We start from the raw sequence: 21,123 nt of genomic DNA on the forward strand, positions 1-21,123 counted from the left end.
GAACATGACTTTGGACCACTCACCAGCAGTCCAGTCCTGTTTCTCTTTAGCCCAGGCAAGACGCTTCTGACGCTGTCTGTGGTTCAAGAGTGGCTTGACACAAGGAATGCGACAGCAGAAACCCATGTCTTTCATACGTCTGTGTGTGGTGGTTCTTGAAGCACTCACTCCAGCTGCAGTCCACTCTTTGTGAATCTCCCCCACATTTTTGAATGGGTTTTGTTTCACAATCCTCTCCAGGGTGCGGTTATCTCTCTTGCTTGTACACTTTTTTCGACCACATCTTTTCCTTCCCTTCGCCTCTCTATTAATGTGCTTGGACACTGAGCTCTGTGAACAGCCAGCCTCTTTAGCGATGACCTTTTGTGTCTTGCCCTCCTTGTGCAAGGTGTCGATGGTCGTCTTTTGGACAACTGTCAAGTCAGCAGTCTTCCCCATGATTGTGTAGCCTATAGAACTAGACTGAAAGACCATTTAAAGGCTTTTGCAGGTGGTTTGAGTTAATTAGCTGATTAGAGTGTGGCACCAAGGGCCATCAATTTTGAACCTTTTCACAATATTCTAATTTTCTGATATGATGAATTTGAGATTTTCATTTGTTGTCATTTGTAATCATCAAAATTAAACAAAATAAACATCTGAAATATATGAGTTTGTATGTAATGTATGAATATAATATACAAGTTTCACTTTTTAAATGGAATTACTGAAATCAATCTACTTTTTCATGATATTCTAATTTTATGACCAGCACCTGTATATGACAGTGTATATGTTTACCATTTTAGTGATGTTACTGCTTTCTGTTTTGTTTTATTTCTTTGAAATTCCTCTCTTATTGACTATATCAGAACAGATTGTTTGTTTTATACAAGGGATAAAAACTTATTTGCAGCTGTATTTGATTAAAATATATTTTTTGGAAAAAGAGTTATGCAGCGACTGATTAATTCCTGCTATTTGTTGCTTTTCTGTCTACGTACCTTTTTTTTCCGCCATGCAATCGGAAATTAAAGATTAATTCAGTCAACTGAGCTTATGTTTGATTTATGTTCAGGTTTTTTGCAAAAAAAAAACTATGAGAAATCAAATTTTTGTCTTTAGTTTAATAAGCCGAAACTAATTGGTTAGAAAATTATAGTTGAAAGGGAAATAAATAGACCAAACCATGAATTGAATTAAGCTATTTGTCTTTACTAATCATGCCAAATGAATACAACCAGTCCACCCTTTGATACACAGCAACACACAGTTACAGCAAGTCCAAACTCCCTGTTTCCTCCCCAGTTAGAGTATAAACATTAAGATGTTTTAAGTCAAGCCAGGATGTAGTCAGTATGACTGGAACGTTTGGGCAGATTATTTTTCAGTTCCAGTTCCCTTCAAAATGATAAAGAAACATTGCGAGCAGAGCGACACAGGCTGAGCAGAGCCTGCAGATTAACCATTAAACCCATGAAGTTGTAACTAAATCACCAACTGAGGATGACTGCTGTTTATTTTTTATTTTACTCTTTATGATAACTCTGGAATGCATATGTGCTTTTGAGTTGTGCTTCATGACAGACGAGTGCAATTAGTGCTCCAATCAAAAAGACTCAAAGGAACGTCTAATACTACAGCAAAGATGGAGGAATGCAGCAGAGGTTTTAGCTTTACTGCTTAGTCCTTATAAGTTGGATAAAGAGAAAACTTTTATTTGAAAGCTTTGAATTGGTGAGTCTAAACAAGAAGAAGCTTTTTTTTTTTTTCCTGTTGTGGCCCAGCTCTTGGTTCCAGTTTGTAAAACCTGTAAAACTCATTTTAACCGAAATACAAGTTCAAATCATTGCGTTTGATTCAGAGTTGTAGACTTATCAAAAACTTTCTACGTCTTTCTCTCTGTGTTGCTGCCAAGCTAACAGTCGGTGATGAGGCAAAATTCACTCGCTGGTAAAAATTTAACTCAGGCAATTTTAATTTTCTGCTTTCTGATAGAAACAATAAAGAAGAAAGAAGTGATTTTGCTTTCATTCTGCAATAAAGAAGAAATCATGGATGTTGAATACTTGTTTGTGTTGATGTAGCCGCCCACCCCACCAGTTCCCCTAAACCAGTTCCCCTTATACATCAAGCATCATTAAACTTTGTACAGCACAGGAGGTCTGACAGCACACATCCAATGTAAAAGCTTTTCTCTGAAGCTCATTCAAGTCGCTGTTATGTCCTTTTTTATGTCTGTTTGTCGGATTCCCTTTATTTTTGTCCCTTCTTCTGGCTCCGTTGCATCTATCGGCACGCCTCCTCCTTCATCTCCTTGTTCTTCCTCACTTCCTCTGCATGTTTATCCTGCCAGACATACACAGGCACAGAGAGAGGGGAAACACCAGAGTAATCAATATTCATGAATTCCTTGGCAGTAATGAGTCAGATGGGCATGAAAGTCTTTTTTTTGACCTCATCTAACTTTGATGAATATGGATCAGGCCTCTGAAGGATATAAAAAACAAATGGAAAGTGTGTTTTTGCCTGTATTTACTCTGGGGAAATGATTCATCAGCATTTATGCCAGGTTTGTCACATTTGATCACACCACAACCACAAGCTTTAAGCACGTTACTGGGCTTTTCTGAGAAACAGAAGAAACATATAACAAGATTTTCTAAAGGTTTGACAAAAAGAACATCTCAAAACGTGATTCTTACATGCATGTCAATCCCCTTTATGGTGATACCCTAAATAAAATCTAAAGCAACCTGCTGCTCTCTAAAGTGAGCTCCATAGTAAAACCTCATGTGTTCATTTTTATTATCGTCGCTTTATTCTGATTCCAAAAAACATTAAATCCTGTACAACCAATCATCTGCTTAGTAAACAGGCTCCACCTGTAGGTGATTTATTCCAAATACAAATCAGAGGTTTGGTAGAGAACAATAACAAACATGAAGGCGGAGGAGAACAGCAGGCAGGTCAGGGAGAACATGGTAATGCCTGGAGACCTGGAGATGTCATTAAACGTACACCTTATTGCAGAATCTGAAATGTCTGTAGAACTACAGTGGATTTCATTGTTTTTGATGAGATATCTAAAATATTTATACACAGGTTTAAAAATAAATATCTGCAGTGTGTTGCATGTATTTTTATTTATTCTCCGGACAGAGAATTTACTACTCAAACATGTGAATATGATTTTTCTGCAGCTCTTAATGAGTGTTTTTTTTAAGTTGATGAAAGGCAAACCTCTGCTGTAGTCTCTGTTTTTTTTTTTTTGCAGCTTTTCCTCTAAAATTTCTTGTATTTAGCTTCATATTCCATCCAGTCTTCCACCAGCTTCCCTCCCTCTGCTAAAGAAAATCATCCCCACAGCATGATACTTCAACCACCTTGTTTCAGAGTGGGGTGTCAGAGGTGTCAAATAACAAAGTATACATGCTTCGTTACTGTACTTAAGTACACTTTTTAGGTATTTATATTTCATTACTTATTTTTCTTCCTACTTCCTACTTCTACTCATTACATTTTCACACAAGTATCTGTACTTTCTATTCCTTGCATTTTTAAAACAAACGTTACTTGTTACTCTTGGCTTTGGTTTAATGTTTATAAATATTTCTTTCAGGTCATGTGCACCATCCAATGCAGATCATTGGCGCCATCCACATCTAGTGAAAACTAGTGTACTTGGATGAGTCATATAACGCAAACACTCATTGGTTAGCTAAAGGAAATCATCAGAAACAAGCAGGGGTTCTTCAAACTGCAAACATGAATTGTCTATGCCATGCTACAATGATGGATTCAGAAAAAGATGTTGAAATGTCTCAAAGGTCGGACACAGGGGAGAGCGTATCGGGAGATGGAGACCAACAAGACCTCCCTCATCCTTGTCCCTATCTCAAAGAGTTTTTAGAAATAGTTGAAAAATTAAGCTTCCAGTTCATATAGTGGGATCTGGCTGTTTTTTTTGTTTAAGGTTACTATATACTTTTATACTTGAAGTAGTTTTTGGAGCACATACTTTTTCACTTTTGAGTGTTGTGAAAATGTAATGAGTGGAAGTAGGAAGTAGGAAGAAAAATAAGTAGTTTTTGGAGCACATACTTTTTCACTTTTGAGTAAAGAGGTCAAGTTGATACTTCAACTTTTACCAGAGTGTTTTTAAACTGCAGTATCTATAATTCTACTTAAGTAACAAATGTGTGAACTTTTGACACCACTGGCTCAGAATAGGGGGTTTTCATGTGACGTCGCGCTCACGTGACTACTCAGCGCGTCCGCCATATTGGGTGGCAGCCTTAGGCAGTATTGACAGTGAAAAATGGTGAAATCGTGTGTAATTGTTGGTTGCACGGCCCGTGGAGGTGGAGATCAACGCTCTTTCTATCGCATACCAGCCGTAATCGTGAATCAATGTGAAAAAACAAAACGGCTATCTGAACAACGCCGTCACCTATGGCTGACACGGATATCCAGGTCCGATTTGGACGGTGTTAAGCTGGAACACGCCAGAGTCTGCAGTGCTCACTTTGTCACAGGTAATTAACTGTCAAGCATTTAAAACATGTAAGAATATATTAATAATAGGGCTTGGGCGTCATGACGTATTACTTTCCGTGGCCGCAATGTTGACTGTCTCCGCCGGCGCTACTCAGACTACTGCCTATGACCACCGCGTACTGGACTCCCTCTCTCAGCTGTGTTTTAATTTGATTAATTTCACCTTAACTTGATTTCAACCAGCGGGAAAAGGCTCAAATATGTGAGAAACCCGGAGGGTTTAGGGAGGTTTGGCAGTTAACGTTACTAACCAAACCTTTGAAACACATAGCAGCTAGTTAAAAGTACATTACATGCCTGAGTGGTTGTTAGCACTAACGGTTAGCACTGTTTGCTGGCTTTATGAGCTGCAGCTCCTGAACCCATCCATTCGTAAACTGCACATGAGACTCCAAGGACTTGTAGCTTTGGAACTGTTCGCGCACCGCCGGCCGTTAGCCACCTAGCATAGCGAGCCCTGCGTCGGATTGTTTACATTTTTACCATCTTATTAAAACTCACCCGTCCACGTATGATGGCGATTTCCTTCATGTACATCACTTCGACATCTCGTACCCAACCAGATGTGAACTGGTTGTGAGCCTCTAGACCCTTGTACGCTCTCATTTCCTCCAGAGTGTGCAGAGGGTTTTCACTGAACACCGGGTAATGAACTATGTTACCGTGCTCTACATTTGGCCAATCATCTGGATTAGTGCTAAACAAGGCACCGTGGAGGGCATAGGGGTCCATATGATCGATCACGGAACATTTCCTCAGATATGTTCCATGATCTGGTGGCTCTAGCGTGCTGGCGTACTTATCTATTCGCGACATGATATATATGATATACGATAATATGCCACCCAAGATGGCGGACCGGGAGCTGGCCAGTGACGTCACTGAAAACCCCCTATTACGTGAGCTTTTATTTTAGTTTTTTTTTGTATGTAGGCCATTTTGGCATCTTCCCACTTTCAGTAAGTTTAGGTCAATAAACTAGTGAGTTTCTTCCGTCTGGATCCAATGTTCTGCACCTTGTAGGTGTTTTTCTCTCCTGCACATCTGCTTCAAATGATTGCAGACCCTCCTCAGAAGGCAACAACGACTGCAGAGGCCTGTTCATCACATATTCATTAAAGTAAGATGTGTGGAGGCAGGGGAATACCTAATACATGCAGGATGGAGAGTCATGAAAACAATGTTTGAAAACAACTTTATGAAACTTCATCCAAAGCTTTAAAGATCTCACAGGTCGTCTGAAAGCGGAAGGACTAAGGAAACACTGGAAATGTTACTGAGACAGTGTGGTTCATGTGAACCAACAGTCTGAGCAAGAAGAGCCTTATGATCCACAGCTCCGATGGGTGAATCTGTCTGCAATACTATTAGTCACTCAATCTACAGAGCCGTTGTTGACTGGGTTTTCAGTCTTTAAAGTCAGACAGAGGTTAGAAGAAACACATGGAAGAAAACAAAAACCTAACACACATAAACCTGAGCTCAGATCCCCACTCTGAAACAAGGTGGTTGAAGCATCCTGCTGTGGGGATTGTTTTCTTTAGCAGAGGGAGGGAAGCTGGTGGAAGATTGGATGGAATATGAAGCTAAATACCAGAAATTCTAGAGGAAAAGAAAGACCAGAGACTCCAGCAGAGGTTTGCTTTTCATCAGAACAACTGAAAACACTCATTAAGAGCTGCAACAATATCCCATTTATATGTTAGAGTAGTAAATTCTCTGTTTGGGGAATAAATAAAAATACATGCAACAGACTTTAGTTCTACAGACATTTTGAGTTTCTGTAAGGTGTAAGTGTAAGGACGTCTCCAGGTCATAAGTTATTAGGTCATAGGAAAAATTATCAGGTGTTAGAAATTAAGTTTTTTAAAATGGAGCGAAATCTTGACCAACCAGGCAGATAATTGATTTTGACTAAGCTACATTCTCACCTAAAAACATTGTCAGAGTTTATTTTGAGTCACAGAAAGAATAATATATACATGTTTGTTTGAGTTTTTACAGCACTACAGGTAGTGGCCCGTTTTTCTGACAGTAGGCTGACAAGAAAGGGGAATGAGAGAGGGGGAGAGACATGCAGCAAAGGACAAAAGACTGGATTCAAACCCGGGTCGGCCGCATCGAGGACTAAGGCCTCCATTCATGGGTCATGCACGCTAACCACTGCACCACCTGCACGCCCATATGTACACATTTAATCAAATTTTTTTTTTTTGCCAGCGTCATTGCCTGATTTCAACCAATCCACTCTGGCTCAAACAAATCATTGCTTGTTTGGTTAAGATTTGACAACATTTTTTAAAAGTGCTCCGTCGCTTCCTGAGACCTATGACCTGATAAGTTTATTCCAAAGACCTGAGAATTTTTTTTTTCTTCTAAGACATGACAGCTCATTGCCTGAGGCCCGAGGATGTCCTAACATTTAGATCATGCTGCAAAGCATAAAAATTCTGCAGGCTGAAAGCAAACTGTCAGCAGTTTTGCTGAAATGTTATCGCCGTTCACGTCTCGCTCATTTTGATCGCTTCTTGTCAAACGTCCCACCACAAGACTATAGACAGAAAACAAGGGAAAAGGCCAACTCCAGCAGCCCAGGGTTCTGAGATGCAGTCCATGTTTAACCAGAGCTGCGGCTGCTAGATATGTCACAACTGCTTACTCATTTAGGCCAGCTCAGCACTTTCCCACTGCTCTCTACACGACACGGTTGTGGGTGTTAGAGGTTTTTCTTGGTTAGCAGATGCTGAATGCCTCTTGACATAAATATGGGTATTTCTCTGATGTTGTCCTTTTTAATCATAAAAACATCTTATTTAGCAAACAGGCTTGAATAGAAGAGGCCTTTTTCCACACCGGCATGCTTTATGTGATGAGTTGGATTTGTTTATTAGATCCAGAAACAATGACATATGAAAGCTCTATCACGTGCTATAGATCAAGATAAGCTTCTCTCAGATTTAGTGTGCTGGCATCAATTGCAGCAAAATGATGAAAAGCGAGAGAACAAATTAAAGTAAGAAATATTGAAACTGTTTTTTTCTCAGAAACTCAAGGCTGAGCAGCGACCGCTGGAGAGCAATCAGAGGAAAATATGTGAAGTAAAATGTCTGCATAAATATTTAATCATAAACTGGACAGAAAATGGAAAAATGATCCAGATGAAGGAACTTGTAAAGTGGATGAAACGTAAACAGCAACTGTCTCCAGGCTGTAAAGAAATATTCAAAGCTCTTGATTCATCTGACCCTGCTGTAATCTTCTTTCCCTCCCTTTGATTTTGATTAATCTACCAAGATTAATCAAAATCAAACTATTAACCTACCACTGACATCTTAGAACTGGCCTCTTTCCTTTCTTTCATGAGCTAGGAAGTTAGAGGTTTGGTTTGGAAGCATTTTTCATAAACAGACCCTATATTGAGCAGCTGGGTCATACCTTCTCCTGCAGCCTCTCCAGCATGGCCGCCAGAAGGGCCTCCCTGTTCTCCTTGTTCGCCTCCATCTTCTGCTCCAGCTTCTCCTTTGCGTTCTTGATGAAGTTGTTGTTCTCCTCAAAGGCCTTCTGGATGACCTCACGCTCATGTTCTCTCTTCTCTGCCAAGTGCTTCAGCAGCTCAGCCTCCTGGCACTAGGGGGAGGAAGAGCACTTTACAGAAAAGCCCATTTAACCTGTGATGATTCTGCTTTTGGGGTTTTAAAATTGTAGGTTTTTTTTTTTTTTGTACTTTACTGAAGTGACTTAAAAGCCAAATGATTCTGTTGATGGACAATATTTTCCCCCTTTGAACAAAGACATCTTGCAGCCCAACTTTCTAACATATAATAACTCAGAGCCAACACTAAAATCAGAGCTTAGCCAAAACAACTTTTGGCTTAAGCAATATAAGCAATATATAACTTATGTCTTCACCGCAGACGAACTTTAAAACCGCCACAATGTTTTCATTATATGGTTCTTTCTGCAGGATTTAACTAAATTTTCTCTATTAAATACTTTTAGATGAAATGTGAATTGGCTCTATATGAATAAACTGAAGTATTTATCACAAAATCCAAGGTATTTTGCCATCTGTTACAATGAGCTTCCTGTTCTAAATGAGCACTAACGCAGAAATAAGGGGGGTGGAAATGATCTAACTGGCTCATGATGCGTGTTTTAAAGAAAACAGCAAGGCCCAAATGTTTAACAAGTAAAGCAATCAAAAATCACAATGTTTTAAGGAGTGATTTATCATTGTAGAATAGTTCAGATCATGGGTCTTCAATGTTATTTTGTCTGGGACCCATAAATCGATGAGGAGACAGAACAAAGACCCCTTGTCACGTTGGTCTAGTTTTTAACGGGGGTGCTGACCAAGGAATTAATATGAGACAGGGCCTAATGAGCAATGATTGCTTCAAAAAACATTGTAAAGATGATAGGATTTATGTCCAAATAATGTCTACATGTGGTTGAAAAGTGAAAAGTCATTATTTTCTGATTGTTGAAAAGACTTGGTTTACTTTGTCTTTTCAATGTCTGTTTTTGGACTAAAGTGGAACAAAATCAGACCGACCAAACACATTTTCAAAAAAAGATTTTTGGACTATGAAGGACCGACCAGATTTAGCCTAAAAAACAACGTCTCAATGACGTCTGGTGTTTTTGTTGGGCCATGAAGTGCAGAAGATTTAACTAGCGCCACAGTGGCGTAGGATGCAGGAGTCCGTCCTGCAGCCGGAGGGTCACTGGGTTAAACTCGAGCTCCATCCCTCTCAGTCATTGTGTCCTTGGGGAAAATGCTTCCCTCTGCATTGATTGCCTATTGATGGTGGTCAGAGGGCCCGGTCATGCCTGTATACAGCAGCCTCATTTCTGTCCGCGGCCCTCAGGGCAGCTGTAACTACACTGCAAAAACAATCTGAAATTAAGTGAAAATGTCTTAAATCAAGTGTATTTACCCTTAATTTGAGCAGGTAAATAAGACAGTTTACAGTTTGAGTATTTTTACAGTTAAATTAAGATAATTAGATAATATGCACTTGAAATAAGACAATGCGATTGATTTTTCATATTTTAAATGTAAACTGTCTTGTTCCTTTGGCAAAGTGTCTCATTTACTTCCTCAATTCAAGAAAAAAATGTACTTATTTTAAGAAAAAATGACTTATTTAGATTTACATTTTTTGCAGTGTACAATGTAGCTCACGATCCTCACCGTGAGACCGGTGGGACGTAAAGTGCTAAATTGGTTCTAAAAAAAAAACTATGAACAAAGGTGTTACCTATTTCTCATTCACATCTTTTAAAAAAGTTCTGTTTAAATGTATTTATTCTGTTAGGTACTCAAAGTGCAGCCACACCAATGGTTTATATTAGTGGAGGCTTCTTCTGTGCTGGAAAATCTTGGTTTTCAGACAGTCAAAAAAGCTGTCTACATAGACAGCTGGGCCAATGTTAAGATCTGCCAACCGATTAGGTTCTTCCCATTAAAATGTGCAGACTGTAGTTTCTACAGGCAGTTTGAGAGATTGGCCATAAAAGACAAAGCAGGTTCAAAGAAATAGAGATGGAGGTAAGAATGATAATTACTTGAAAAGTAACATTGAAAATACTAAAGTATATTTGTAGATCCCCTCAAATGATCAGTCTATCTCAAAGTGCTATGAAAAGAAGTTAAAAATAAAAATAAAATGATGAAAGCACTAAAGTTAAGGTAAAAAAATAAATAAAAAACATGAGAAGGTTGTCTTTGTCTGCTGATTGACAGATCCATGCATGTAAAGAGAAATAATCAGTTTTTCCACTCATCAGTAACTGTAAAGTGCCAGTTCAATGGACTCTGGTCAAACAGGCTTTCAAGGTCATGAAAACAATGAAATACTGGAGTGAAACATCGACATAGTTGTGGTTAGTGAAAAGGAAAATCAATATAAATTGAAAAAAATTGTTCAGCTTTTGTACAAGCTTGAAAAAAAATATTTAACATTTAAATGCACATTAATAACATTTTAAATAAGGTTGACCTTTCAGAACCATAGAGAGAAACTGGGAATTAGGACAAATACTTTGTAACCCTTATTTGTGCTAAAAGGCAAAACAGACATTTTCTAATTGCAGGTTATTGAGGAGAGCCGTCCCCGACAGGTTTGATATGATGCTCCTCACCTTTCGTCTCTCCTCAGCAGCCTCCAGCTTCTTCTGGATCTCCTCCAGGGATGGGTCGCGGCGCTGCGGCATGGAGGTGTTGAGTTCTGGCAGGCCATCAAAGGACGGAGGCTTGAGGATGACCTCAAAGGCCTGGCCGGATGTCCGCTTGTTCAGCTCGATCACCTCCACATCTTTCATGACGCACCAGCCCAGGTCCACCGCATCTTTGATTATTTCATCACATCAGGTTAGAATAAATGAAATAAACATTAGTTTAGTTGTTATTTTCAAGTGTAAATGTAAATTCTGTGTTGATTAGAGGTAAACAAATGAGTTGTACCTTCTGCTTTATATGTGGTGTTATCTGCAGTCTGTGGGTTCAGGCAGGAGCAGAACAGAGACACCAGGGGGAGCTCTTTGACCTTCTCTTTATAGGCTGAGGACACAAACACACACACACACATATACACACACACATTTAGACCTTAGCTTAATTAAAGAGGATCTTGAGCAAGCATTTAAAGATGATGATGTGGTGGTCCTTCGCAGTGACGGCCATTAGTCCCTGCCACCAACCAGCATATCTCTGATTCTTAAAAGAACGAGCATGCAGGGGAGGGGAAAGGAGTTTTATGCTGCGACTGCATTTACCTGCCAGAGTCATCTTGTCACTGCGGTTGTAACTCTCCAGGGAAATCAAAGCGCCTTCTCACTCTGCCAGGGACACATGCAGACACAGAGACACGGGGAGGCTTTAATGAGGCAGCTTCAAAGGTTGAATATGAGACAGAGTGACTGAGGACAGGATTAAACAAACCTGCATTCTGCATTGATCTAGTGTGTTTGTGCAGCTTTGGTTTTTGTCTTAATTCCCCATTTTTACCTCATTCTATTGTTCTGTTTCCATCCCTTGTTGTAGACCATCCTAACTGACCACTAATAATGCCGACATGGATCAAAGACAGGTTGTGTTTTGATGAGGGAATTCATCTGCACATGTTTTTCTTGTTCATCATTATGACATTGCTGTACTGTCATTGCTACTCTTCAGTACAGTTCCATGAAAAGTATTAACCGTCTAACGGAGTCCTTTATTCTAAAATCGTTCAGGATATCAGATAACTTTTGATATCAATTAAAGAGAACCTGAAATATTAAAAGCAGTTTTTGAATGGAAAAATGTGCACCGACCATTTGGATGCTGTGTGTAAATATATCATTTCAATACTGTAAATATGAATGAACTATGATTAAAAATAGTTAAGCATGAAAGTTAAGCACAATCTTCACTAGCAGTGAACAGACCAGGTTACTATCTGATCGTGAAATCACTTAATCAGAACCGGTCTGACCGCTTGAAGCCTGTTTAAAGATCCCAAATAAGCATCAAAAGAAATTAAAGAAATAATTTTACATTTAGAAGATTACAAAGTAGTTTACAATATTTTAGGTATCCATCAATTCACATTGAGAGAGCAACTTATAGCAGGAGCTGGCTGCCAAACAAAACTATTCCAATAGTGCATGGATGACAAATCAAAGAGATAACAAAAGAAGCCAGCTCTGTGGACAAACACAGAGCGGCTCAAAGGCCAGAACCACTGCTGACCATAATTAACAGTCATCCATGCTACTTATGCACTTACATGGTGGAGGTATCGTAATGGCCTGGTGCTGCATGGCTTCTTTAGAACCAAGATTATTTTTGCCTAAAAAAAAAATCAAATTTTAAAGGAGGTTTTCTGAGCATCACTTTGAGATATTAAGCTAAAACAATTGCCTTAGTCCCAGGGCAGGACAGTAATGCAAACTATACAACCATGTCAAACTCTGAAAGGCAAAATAAACTTAAAATGGAGATTCATAGGTGGCCTAGTCAAAGTAGAGACCTTAATCCAGGTCTCTCTTGTAAATAGATATTTGTAATCTCAGTTAGATATACCTGTTTAAATAAAGGTTGCATAAATTAAAGGAAGGCTACATGCAAATCTGACATATAAAGCTGTTGTATGACAGATGTGATCGTCTGTGGCCCGTCAGATGCTCTAAAAGACAAATGTTGAACTATTCCTTTTTTTTTTAAGTGCACCTTTGAAGAAACAAAAGTGACCCAACTGTAATCAAAGGATGACATTAAAGCATAGAAAAAATACAAATGTATCTTGAAAACTCCTTGTTGTAACATTTCTGTGATTTGTTTCTTGATATAAAATATTTTAATGTGACAAAAAAAAAATAAAAAAATCCTCCAAACACTTCCCTAAGTGGTAATACTGCATCAAAAATCAACTGAAGTGTTTCCCATGAAACCAATAGGGGGCTCTAAAGAGCATTATACATTTCTTCTAAATAATATTTAAATAGTCCTTTAATATTCAGGCTAGAATTAGGTTATCCAGATTCAGGTGTTTATTGGCTGTCAAATGTCAATAGACTCACAAGCTTAATATAATAATATAATATTCTAAATATAGAGGGAAAAAAATCTAATATCACATATCATTATCTTGACAAAGTGAGGTAGCCTATATCTGAAATAAGCATGTAGCATTTATGCTAAATTATGTATCACAGTGGGTTGTCAGGTTAATAAAGTTTTTATAGTTCTTATTAAATTAATTATCAATCCATCCATTTTCCATCACGCTTTATCCCTGCAAGGGTAGTGAGGGGTGCTGGTGCCTATCTCCAGGTGTGTATGGGATAGAGGCGGTGTAAACCCTGGACAGGTCGCCAGTCCATCGCATGGCAACATGGAGACAAACAGGACAAACAACTATTCACACTCACACCTAAGTAGAATTTAGAGAAGCCAATTAACCTAACAGCCATGTTTTTGGACTGTGGGAGGAAGCTGGAGTACCCGGAGAGAACCCACACATGCTCAAGGAGAACATGCAAACTCCATGCAGATAAGCTTGGGTCTGGGAACCTTCTTGCTGCAAGGCAGCAGTGCTACCCACTGCTCCATGTGCAGCCTATTGATTAATTAGATGAGATTAGCTAGGCTAAGTTTAGATAGGCTAAGATAAGCTATGATTTTGTGTAGTTTAACATTATAGAAGTAGATTCTGTGTCTTACGCTTCATCTGTTTACATAATTTCAACCATCTATATTAAAATAAACACAAATTAACATAATGATGATAATTTTAGATGTGTAAAGGATAAACATTGGAAGATGCACAATAAAGTGGATATCAGTTATCAAACAGCTATCAATTAGTTTTACATATTGGAGCATTACTGACAATCGGTATATGTTAAAAATGCTTTAAAACCACCTAAATGGAAATTAACAATTTCAATTTATATAATCAATGTTATTTTAGCTGATAGTCCCATTGCAGCTGTGTGATGGATGGATGGATGGATGAGTCCCACTGACTCTAACACAACTGAATCTCCTAAAATAAATAAAGGTATAAAATGAAATCTTTATTTTATCAAATCAGTTTCAACAAACTGGTACAATGGGCTTGATGCCTGAAAAGAAAAAAGAGATGAGTGGAACCCCTACTGCAGCAGAGACAGTATTTTATCAGTGTAATTGGAGGGGCCGCTTTTTTCTCTGCCATTACTGGATGAACTTTATTTAAAACATTTTGTGTTTAGAAATTTTTGTGTTTCTTTAAACTAATGAATTTGTGTTTTTTGTATGAAAAAACAAGGGTTCCATTTTTCTTTTAACCAGCTGACTTTTCTCTCACCTTGTTACACCTTGGTACTAGAACCGGAGCCAAACTGGTGTTTGGATTGCTGATAAAGGAGGGAGCAGTCTTAGTGCAGACTATTGCACCAACTCTCAGGGTTTGATCATAGTAATAGGAAAGCTGCAGTAAAGTGTGAAGGTGACAATGTTTTGTTTGAAGGCTAAAAAACATTGTGTTTTAAAAAATAGTTTTCACTTAGATACTGAGGTTGCATTTCTTGGGCTTATTTTCTGGTTTCCCTTCATCCAGAACTGAACCCTCAAAGCCCTTCAGTCTTTGATGTAAAGCCCCTAAACCTCTTTGAACTACCAGCAGGTAAAACTCATTTCAAAGATCAGGAGGTGATGCTGGAGATTTGAAGATGCAAAAAAGCGAAGGGGAACAATCAGGAAGTGGACCGTTATTGCTTTAAATATTGCTGGGCTCTAGTATGAATACTTGTGGTGGCAAGAAAAGGCCACAGGAAATAGCAACAAGCTTTAATCCTATTCAATTCATCATATACAGGTGCTGGTCATAAAATTAGAATATCATGAAAAAGTAGATTGATTTCAGTAATTCCATTTAAAAAGTGAAACTTGTATATTATATTCATACATTACATACAAACTCATATATTTCAGATGTTTATTTTGTTTAATTTTGATGATTACAAATGACAACAAATGAAAATCTCAAATTCATCATATCAGAAAATTAGAATATTGTGAAAAGGTTCAAAATTGATGGCCCCTGGTGCCACACTCTAATCAGCTAATTAACTCAAACCACCTGCAAAAGCCTTTAAATGGTCTTTCAGTCTAGTTCTATAGGCTACACAATCATGGGGAAGACTGCTGACTTGACAGTTGTCCAAAAGACGACCATCGACACCTTGCACAAGGAGGGCAAGACACAAAAGGTCATCGCTAAAGAGGCTGGCTGTTCACAGAGCTCAGTGTCCAAGCACATTAATAGAGAGGCGAAGGGAAGGAAAAGATGTGGTCGAAAAAAGTGTACAAGCAAGAGAGATAACCGCACCCTGGAGAGGATTGTGAAACAAAACCCATTCAAAAATGTGGGGGAGATTCACAAAGAGTGGACTGCAGCTGGAGTGAGTGCTTCAAGAACCACCACACACAGACGTATGAAAGACATGGGTTTCTGCTGTCGCATTCCTTGTGTCAAGCCACTCTTGAACCACAGACAGCGTCAGAAGCGTCTTGCCTGGGCTAAAGAGAAACAGGACTGGACTGCTGGTGAGTGGTCCAAAGTCATGTTCTCTGATGAAAGTAAATTTTGCATTTCCTTTGGAAATCAAGGTCCCAGAGTCTGGAGGAAAAGAAGAGAGGCACTTCATCCACGTTGCTTGAAGTCCAGTGTAAAGTTTCCACAGTCAGTGATGGTTTGGGGTGCCATGTCATCTGCTGGTGTTGGTCCATTGTGTTTTCTGAGGTCCAGGGTCAACGCAGCCACATACCAGGAAGTTTTAGAGCACTTCATGCTTCCTGCAGCTGACCAACTTTTTGGAGATGCAGATTTCATTTTCCAACAGGACTTGGCACCTGCACACAGTGCCAAAGCTACCAGTACCTGGTTGAAGGACCATGGTATCCCTGTTCTTAATTGGCCAGCAAACTCTCCTGACCTTAACCCCATAGAAAATCTATGGGGTATTGTGAAGAAGAAGATGCAATACACCAGACCCAACAATTCAGAACAGCTAAAAGCCACTATTAGAGCAACCTGGGCTATCATAACACCTGAGCAGTGCCACAGACTGATCGACTCCATGCCACGCCGCATTGCTGCAGTAATACAGGCCAAAGGAGGCCCAACTAAATACTGAGTGCTGTACATGCTCATACTTTTCATGTTCATACTTTTCAGTTGGCCAACATTTCTATAAATCCTTTGTTTTTATTGGTCTTCAGTAATATTCTAATTTTCTGATATGATGAATTTGAGATTTTCATTTGTTGTCATTTGTAATCATCAAAATTAAACAAAATAAACATCTGAAATATATGAGTTTGTATGTAATGTATGAATATAATATACAAGTTTCACTTTTTAAATGGAATTACTGAAATCAATCTACTTTTTCATGATATTCTAATTTTATGACCAGCACCTGTATTTAAAAATGGGAAAGAAAAGTGTGTAGCAAGACGAAGAGGCAGCAGGGCATGAAATTGTTGGATCAGATTTCATAGCCGCCTGCTATTACTTTGTCGTTAAAAATGTCAGCTGGTGCCATCCAAGCTTGTGCATTTGAGGGAAAATATAAATCTCTTTTCTCTTATTTCTCTCACTTCATTTCAGATGTCTCATTGAAAAAAAAAAAAAAACTTATCAGACAGAAATCTGACTTAAGGCAGATGAAACCTCTAGTCATATTCTGCGCAACCTCTCATTCTTCTTGGGTAAGTGAACACAATGATTAAATTCCCCTGGTTTCCTTGAGATAATTTCATTTTGCATCCAAGCTTTTTTTTTTTTTTTTTTGGTTAGAATCAGACTCTCAGCACCAAAAATGACTTATTTCATGTAACTCTTTCCACTAAAGGTGGAGACGCTCTGGTGCCTCCTGATATGAGCCTAATTTAATCTAACATCTGCTATAGAGGGCCTGCCAAGAGCCCAGCTGTTTCAGAAACTTACTTGATTTGGAGAATAATTGTCTTAAGAAAGAGAAAATTTGAAATCAGATTTAGAGGACAATGATTCAGTAAAGGAACAATGATTAAGGAAACCGGTTGATTATACTGATCAATTAATGTTTTACCTCACATTTCTTTCTTATTTAAAAGTCAAAAAGTAACATTGAATGTTTTAAATTTATGCTGATGAAGATACATTTATTTTTTATATCATAGTGAGGGTAAAGATTATGGTAGTGGCCATAGCATTGATGCTAGGCTAACTTTCTTTGTTTCTGATAAAAACAGCCAACATGAGGCTTATGATAAGATGCTGCATAACCAACAGGGGGGCTTCAGTGCTGCACATTATGTTCATCATGATTGGCCCAGTTTCTCATAGAAAGAATGAAGATGGTGTAAAACTGTGCTAAACTGAAAGGCTATTTTACTCTAATCTAATAAAACTGGACAGCATATTAAAGTTCAATAATACAAGGACTTATTACATGGAAACAAAATATCTAATTTAAGATCATAGGATCAACTTTTCATTCAAAATGATTACTTAGGAATGTGGAGAGTTGTAATGAATAAAGTACTGAGTTTACTGGAAAAAATGCATATAAGTAATTGCTTTATACATTTTGATGGGTCCCAAATATATAAATATTTACTTCTGGTTATGATGCCAACATTAACACAAATTTACATCATAAGAACAGTAGTCACTGATAGAGCTGAGGAAATTAATTATTGATGTTACATTTGTCTGATTCAAGCAAAAAATAAAAAAATAAATAAAGAAGACAGATTAACAAAATAAATAGGAATGAATATTGAAAAATAAAAAAATTTAACAATAAAACTGGTTCTGTTCAGTTTGCACATTCAGGCATCATTGACGTGATAAAAAAGATCTTGCTGCTCAGGTTTTTGGTGTTGTGACAGACTGAGCTATAGGTGGGGTCCCTAATCAGTTAATACAACCATATGCTCTAATACAACCTAGGTCAGGGAAACTAAATCATTGTGGAAGAACTCCCTCAAACTCTGACATTTGAACATTTCCAGTCATCATACTAGCATATATTTCCAGTTAACTTGGCTCTGTTTGCTAACCCTGCTGGGTAATTAAATCAGGCTAGCCATTTGCTTCCAACATTGAAATGGAAAAAGACAAGCTGCACTGAAAAAAAAAAAAAATCTGTAGTAGAAAGACACTAGCTAGAATGAGACCAAATATGCTGCAAGGCACACCCTTAAATGACCTGCCTGCCATGGCTCCCAGAGGGAGGGACACACACAAGGACAGCCTTTACATACTAATCAGACCCTAAACGGCTGGCTTTCCAGAACCCACACACACATTCACACAAACACTGCATCCGATCTTGTGAAACCACCACGGTTGCAGATCAATGCACTGCTTCCTGCTGGGGTGGATGTGCTCCATGTGTTGTTCTTTCACAGCGGAGAAGAGCAGCTTACAAAGACACATGCTGGGGAACTTTGAGGCCATGCTGATGGGAAATGCCATTCAGAGCAGTGAACTGAGTGGTGATATTATGTGGAAGTAATCTTGTAGTATTAGTTTTTGAATCCAAACATGCCTATAAAAAAACAAAACTAAAGCAAATTTTTATATTTTAATATTAAACAATTATTTAAAACAATGAAGAAGACACTAGCTGAAAGTGGGTGGGGTTTCCTATTTGCAATCACTAATGTAAAAAGGTTCCCTTTACTCTCCAAACAAGAACATCTGATCAAAAAACACAACATATTTTGCATCCATTAATACCAGACAGAAACTTTGAAACTGTGGTAACAAACATCAACGGGTATCTGTTGAGTGAAAGTGTATAAAATGAAGGCGCCACACCCGCCAGGTCAAAATGGGGACTTTCTGCAGCCTATAAGGTGATAGTGCTTCATGATTGCAAGTAAGTGAATTTTTTCTGAAGGCAGAGTTTGTAGACATCAAGACTGAGAAGAAAGAAAACTGAAGTAATTTTTTTTTTAAATCTAACTTCAACAGAAACATTGATTATTTATTTAAAAAGAAAGAAAAAGAAGAAAAGCTGAAATAGTTTCTCTAATACTGCTTCAGATTGAAGAACTCACATGTTCCTTTCTAATTTCTCTTCTTCTATTTAAATTCCATCTTGCATACATTCCGATGCTGCTGTAAGGATTAATCCAGACTTTTCCCAAACCTGGAGAATCAGGTTCTTAATGATCTTAATAATATTACAGGGGGGAAGTTCTTACGAGTCCATGAAATAAAGAACATCTCAACCAGATCCAAAATTATAATTTTTCATAAACTAAATGTCACTTAGTAAAGTGCTGTATCTAACTTTATATTTGCATGAAAAGTATAAGAGGATTCTATAACGCCTATTAAAGTATTACTACAGGGAATAAAACAGAGCTGGAAAATCTGAACTTTTACTTTTTTTTTTAACCACCTTTACCTTTTTATTTTTTGCAGACTTCCTCTGCCCCCCCTCCCCCATTTTCTACCCCCACCCTTCTCTCCATAAAGGGATGCTCCATTTTAAAGTCCTCCAGGATCAATAATAGATGACAGAGATTACAGTAGAGTTCTATTCTTTTCTCTCTCTGCTCCCAAATCAAGGTGGATCTGTTCCCCCTCACTCCGATCGCCCTCACGAAAAGCCCGCTGCCAGCTATATGATCAGAGTTAACTACAGGAATCCAGGGTGACCCTGTTGGGTCACCCTGGATTCCTTAGACTTACCCTGTTTCTGTTTCTGTTCCTGCGGTCTCTGCTGCTGAAGTTGGACGGCTGACTGTGGTTACCCTCCGTCTGGCTCTGTGGATGCAGGCGCCGGGCAACAGCATCAGCAACAGCATCAATGCTGCCTCCATGACATCACCTTGGAGACGCCTCATTGGTTGGTGACACTGCCAGCATCCAGGCCTCTCGGCCAATGGGAGAGGGGAGGAAGTTAGCTGAGGGAGGGTCATCAGCTCTTTGTGTTGTACTGCAGGGTGGGTGTAGGAGTCAGTGTTTTATTGTATGGTGCAGGAGGGTGGGACTGTGGGTGTGTGCAGATATGTGTGTGCTGAGCAGAAGGATGGCAATGTTAGAAATTAGTGAGGAGCCGCTTGTGTGTCTGTGTTTCTCAGCAGGAGGCTGAGCTTGAAGGCATGTGACAATATCAATTATTTAGGTGCAGACTGTAAAAGAAGGAAAAAATGAAATCCTGAGACTCAGTTTTACATCCTGAAACAAACACCTCTAAAGAAACTAATCTAAACATACAGATTTTTAAAAGCTTTACTCAGATTAGTACTTTTACAATCCTCTGTTTTCTTTCCGAATTTTCGTTCTCAAAGGTGCTGCAAACAGGCTTTGAAAAATATTTCTAACAAAATTAATTACTGAAAAGTGTGGCATGTATTTATATTCAGCCCCTTTAGAATCCACTTTGTCAAACGCCCTTTTCCTGCATTTATATCTTTGTTGTATGTCTGCCAACGCCCATCTGTTTTTTTTTTCTTTTCTGTTGCATTATTGAAAAGATTCCCTGAATTGATAAAATTCTCTGGGGGGCATTTGTTAGCATCATTGTTCACGTCTCTAAACAGATTCTTATTTTTATTTGATCCTCTTTGACTTGACCGTTCTACCACATCAATCAGCATGAAACCATTGCAGCTGTGGGTGGATCGCTGTCCTGCTGGAAGGAGAATCTTCAGTTTCAGTCCCCGTCCTTTGCAGGTTTTATGTTCCCTTCATAGCTCCTTGCAAACCTAAAATAAAACTTGCTGATTTAGCTTTTTACAAAACTATAATAGTTATCCTGTAAACAGATTCACCAGCCTGAGCTGTATATCTATGCAGCTCCAACAGGTCTGCTCACTGAACAGCTTCTGCAATTAATGCTGCCTAGTCAGCCATGCAGTTTATTGGTCTGTAGCACTGGATTTTATTAAGAGGTCTCAGAGTAAAGGCTGAATTAAAATGCATAAAATGCATTTAGCTTATAGAAGAATTTGAAAAAAACATGTTTTCTTCACTTTCTACTTTGCAATCATGCACCTAACATGATCAAATACCATCCATCAAACCATCCATCCATCCGTCC

At 38.6% G+C, this 21,123-nt stretch overlaps 1 protein-coding gene across 2 annotated transcripts; it reads right to left on the minus strand.

Annotated features, from left to right (window-relative positions):
* Positions 1–1,939: 1,939 nt before the first annotated feature.
* On the minus strand, positions 1,940–19,919 carry stmn4 (stathmin-like 4). Of its 2 annotated transcripts, none has more exons than XM_038308524.1 (6): positions 19,777–19,919; positions 11,320–11,383; positions 11,009–11,104; positions 10,687–10,892; positions 7,975–8,166; positions 1,940–2,328 (listed from the first exon to the last, which is right to left on the minus strand). In XM_038308524.1, exons 2-6 carry the CDS (start codon positions 11,330–11,332, stop codon positions 2,269–2,271), a joined length of 567 nt encoding a protein of 188 aa, XP_038164452.1. In that variant the 5' UTR covers positions 11,333–11,383; positions 19,777–19,919; the 3' UTR covers positions 1,940–2,268. The 2 variants fall into 2 exon arrangements, with proteins under 2 accessions (XP_038164452.1, XP_038164453.1); XM_038308525.1 differs by having other exon boundaries at positions 11,320–11,382; positions 19,770–19,856.
* Between the last annotated feature and the right edge of the window lie 1,204 nt (positions 19,920–21,123).

This window comes from Cyprinodon tularosa, unplaced genomic scaffold (assembly GCF_016077235.1).
Source record: "Cyprinodon tularosa strain WSP-4 unplaced genomic scaffold, ASM1607723v1 ctg64, whole genome shotgun sequence".
Lineage (NCBI taxonomy): Eukaryota > Metazoa > Chordata > Actinopteri > Cyprinodontiformes > Cyprinodontidae > Cyprinodon > Cyprinodon tularosa.

What these genes read in the sequence shown, in the direction of transcription:
- stmn4 (XM_038308524.1), bottom strand. An exon ending in CACCACATATAAAGCAGAAG is followed by an intron (nt 10,893 to 11,008) that starts GTACAACTCATT and finishes AAATAATCAAAG; the next exon opens with ATGCGGTGGACCTGGGCTGG. An exon ending in CTGCTGAGGAGAGACGAAAG is followed by an intron (nt 8,167 to 10,686) that starts GTGAGGAGCATC and finishes TCCTCCCCCTAG; the next exon opens with TGCCAGGAGGCTGAGCTGCT.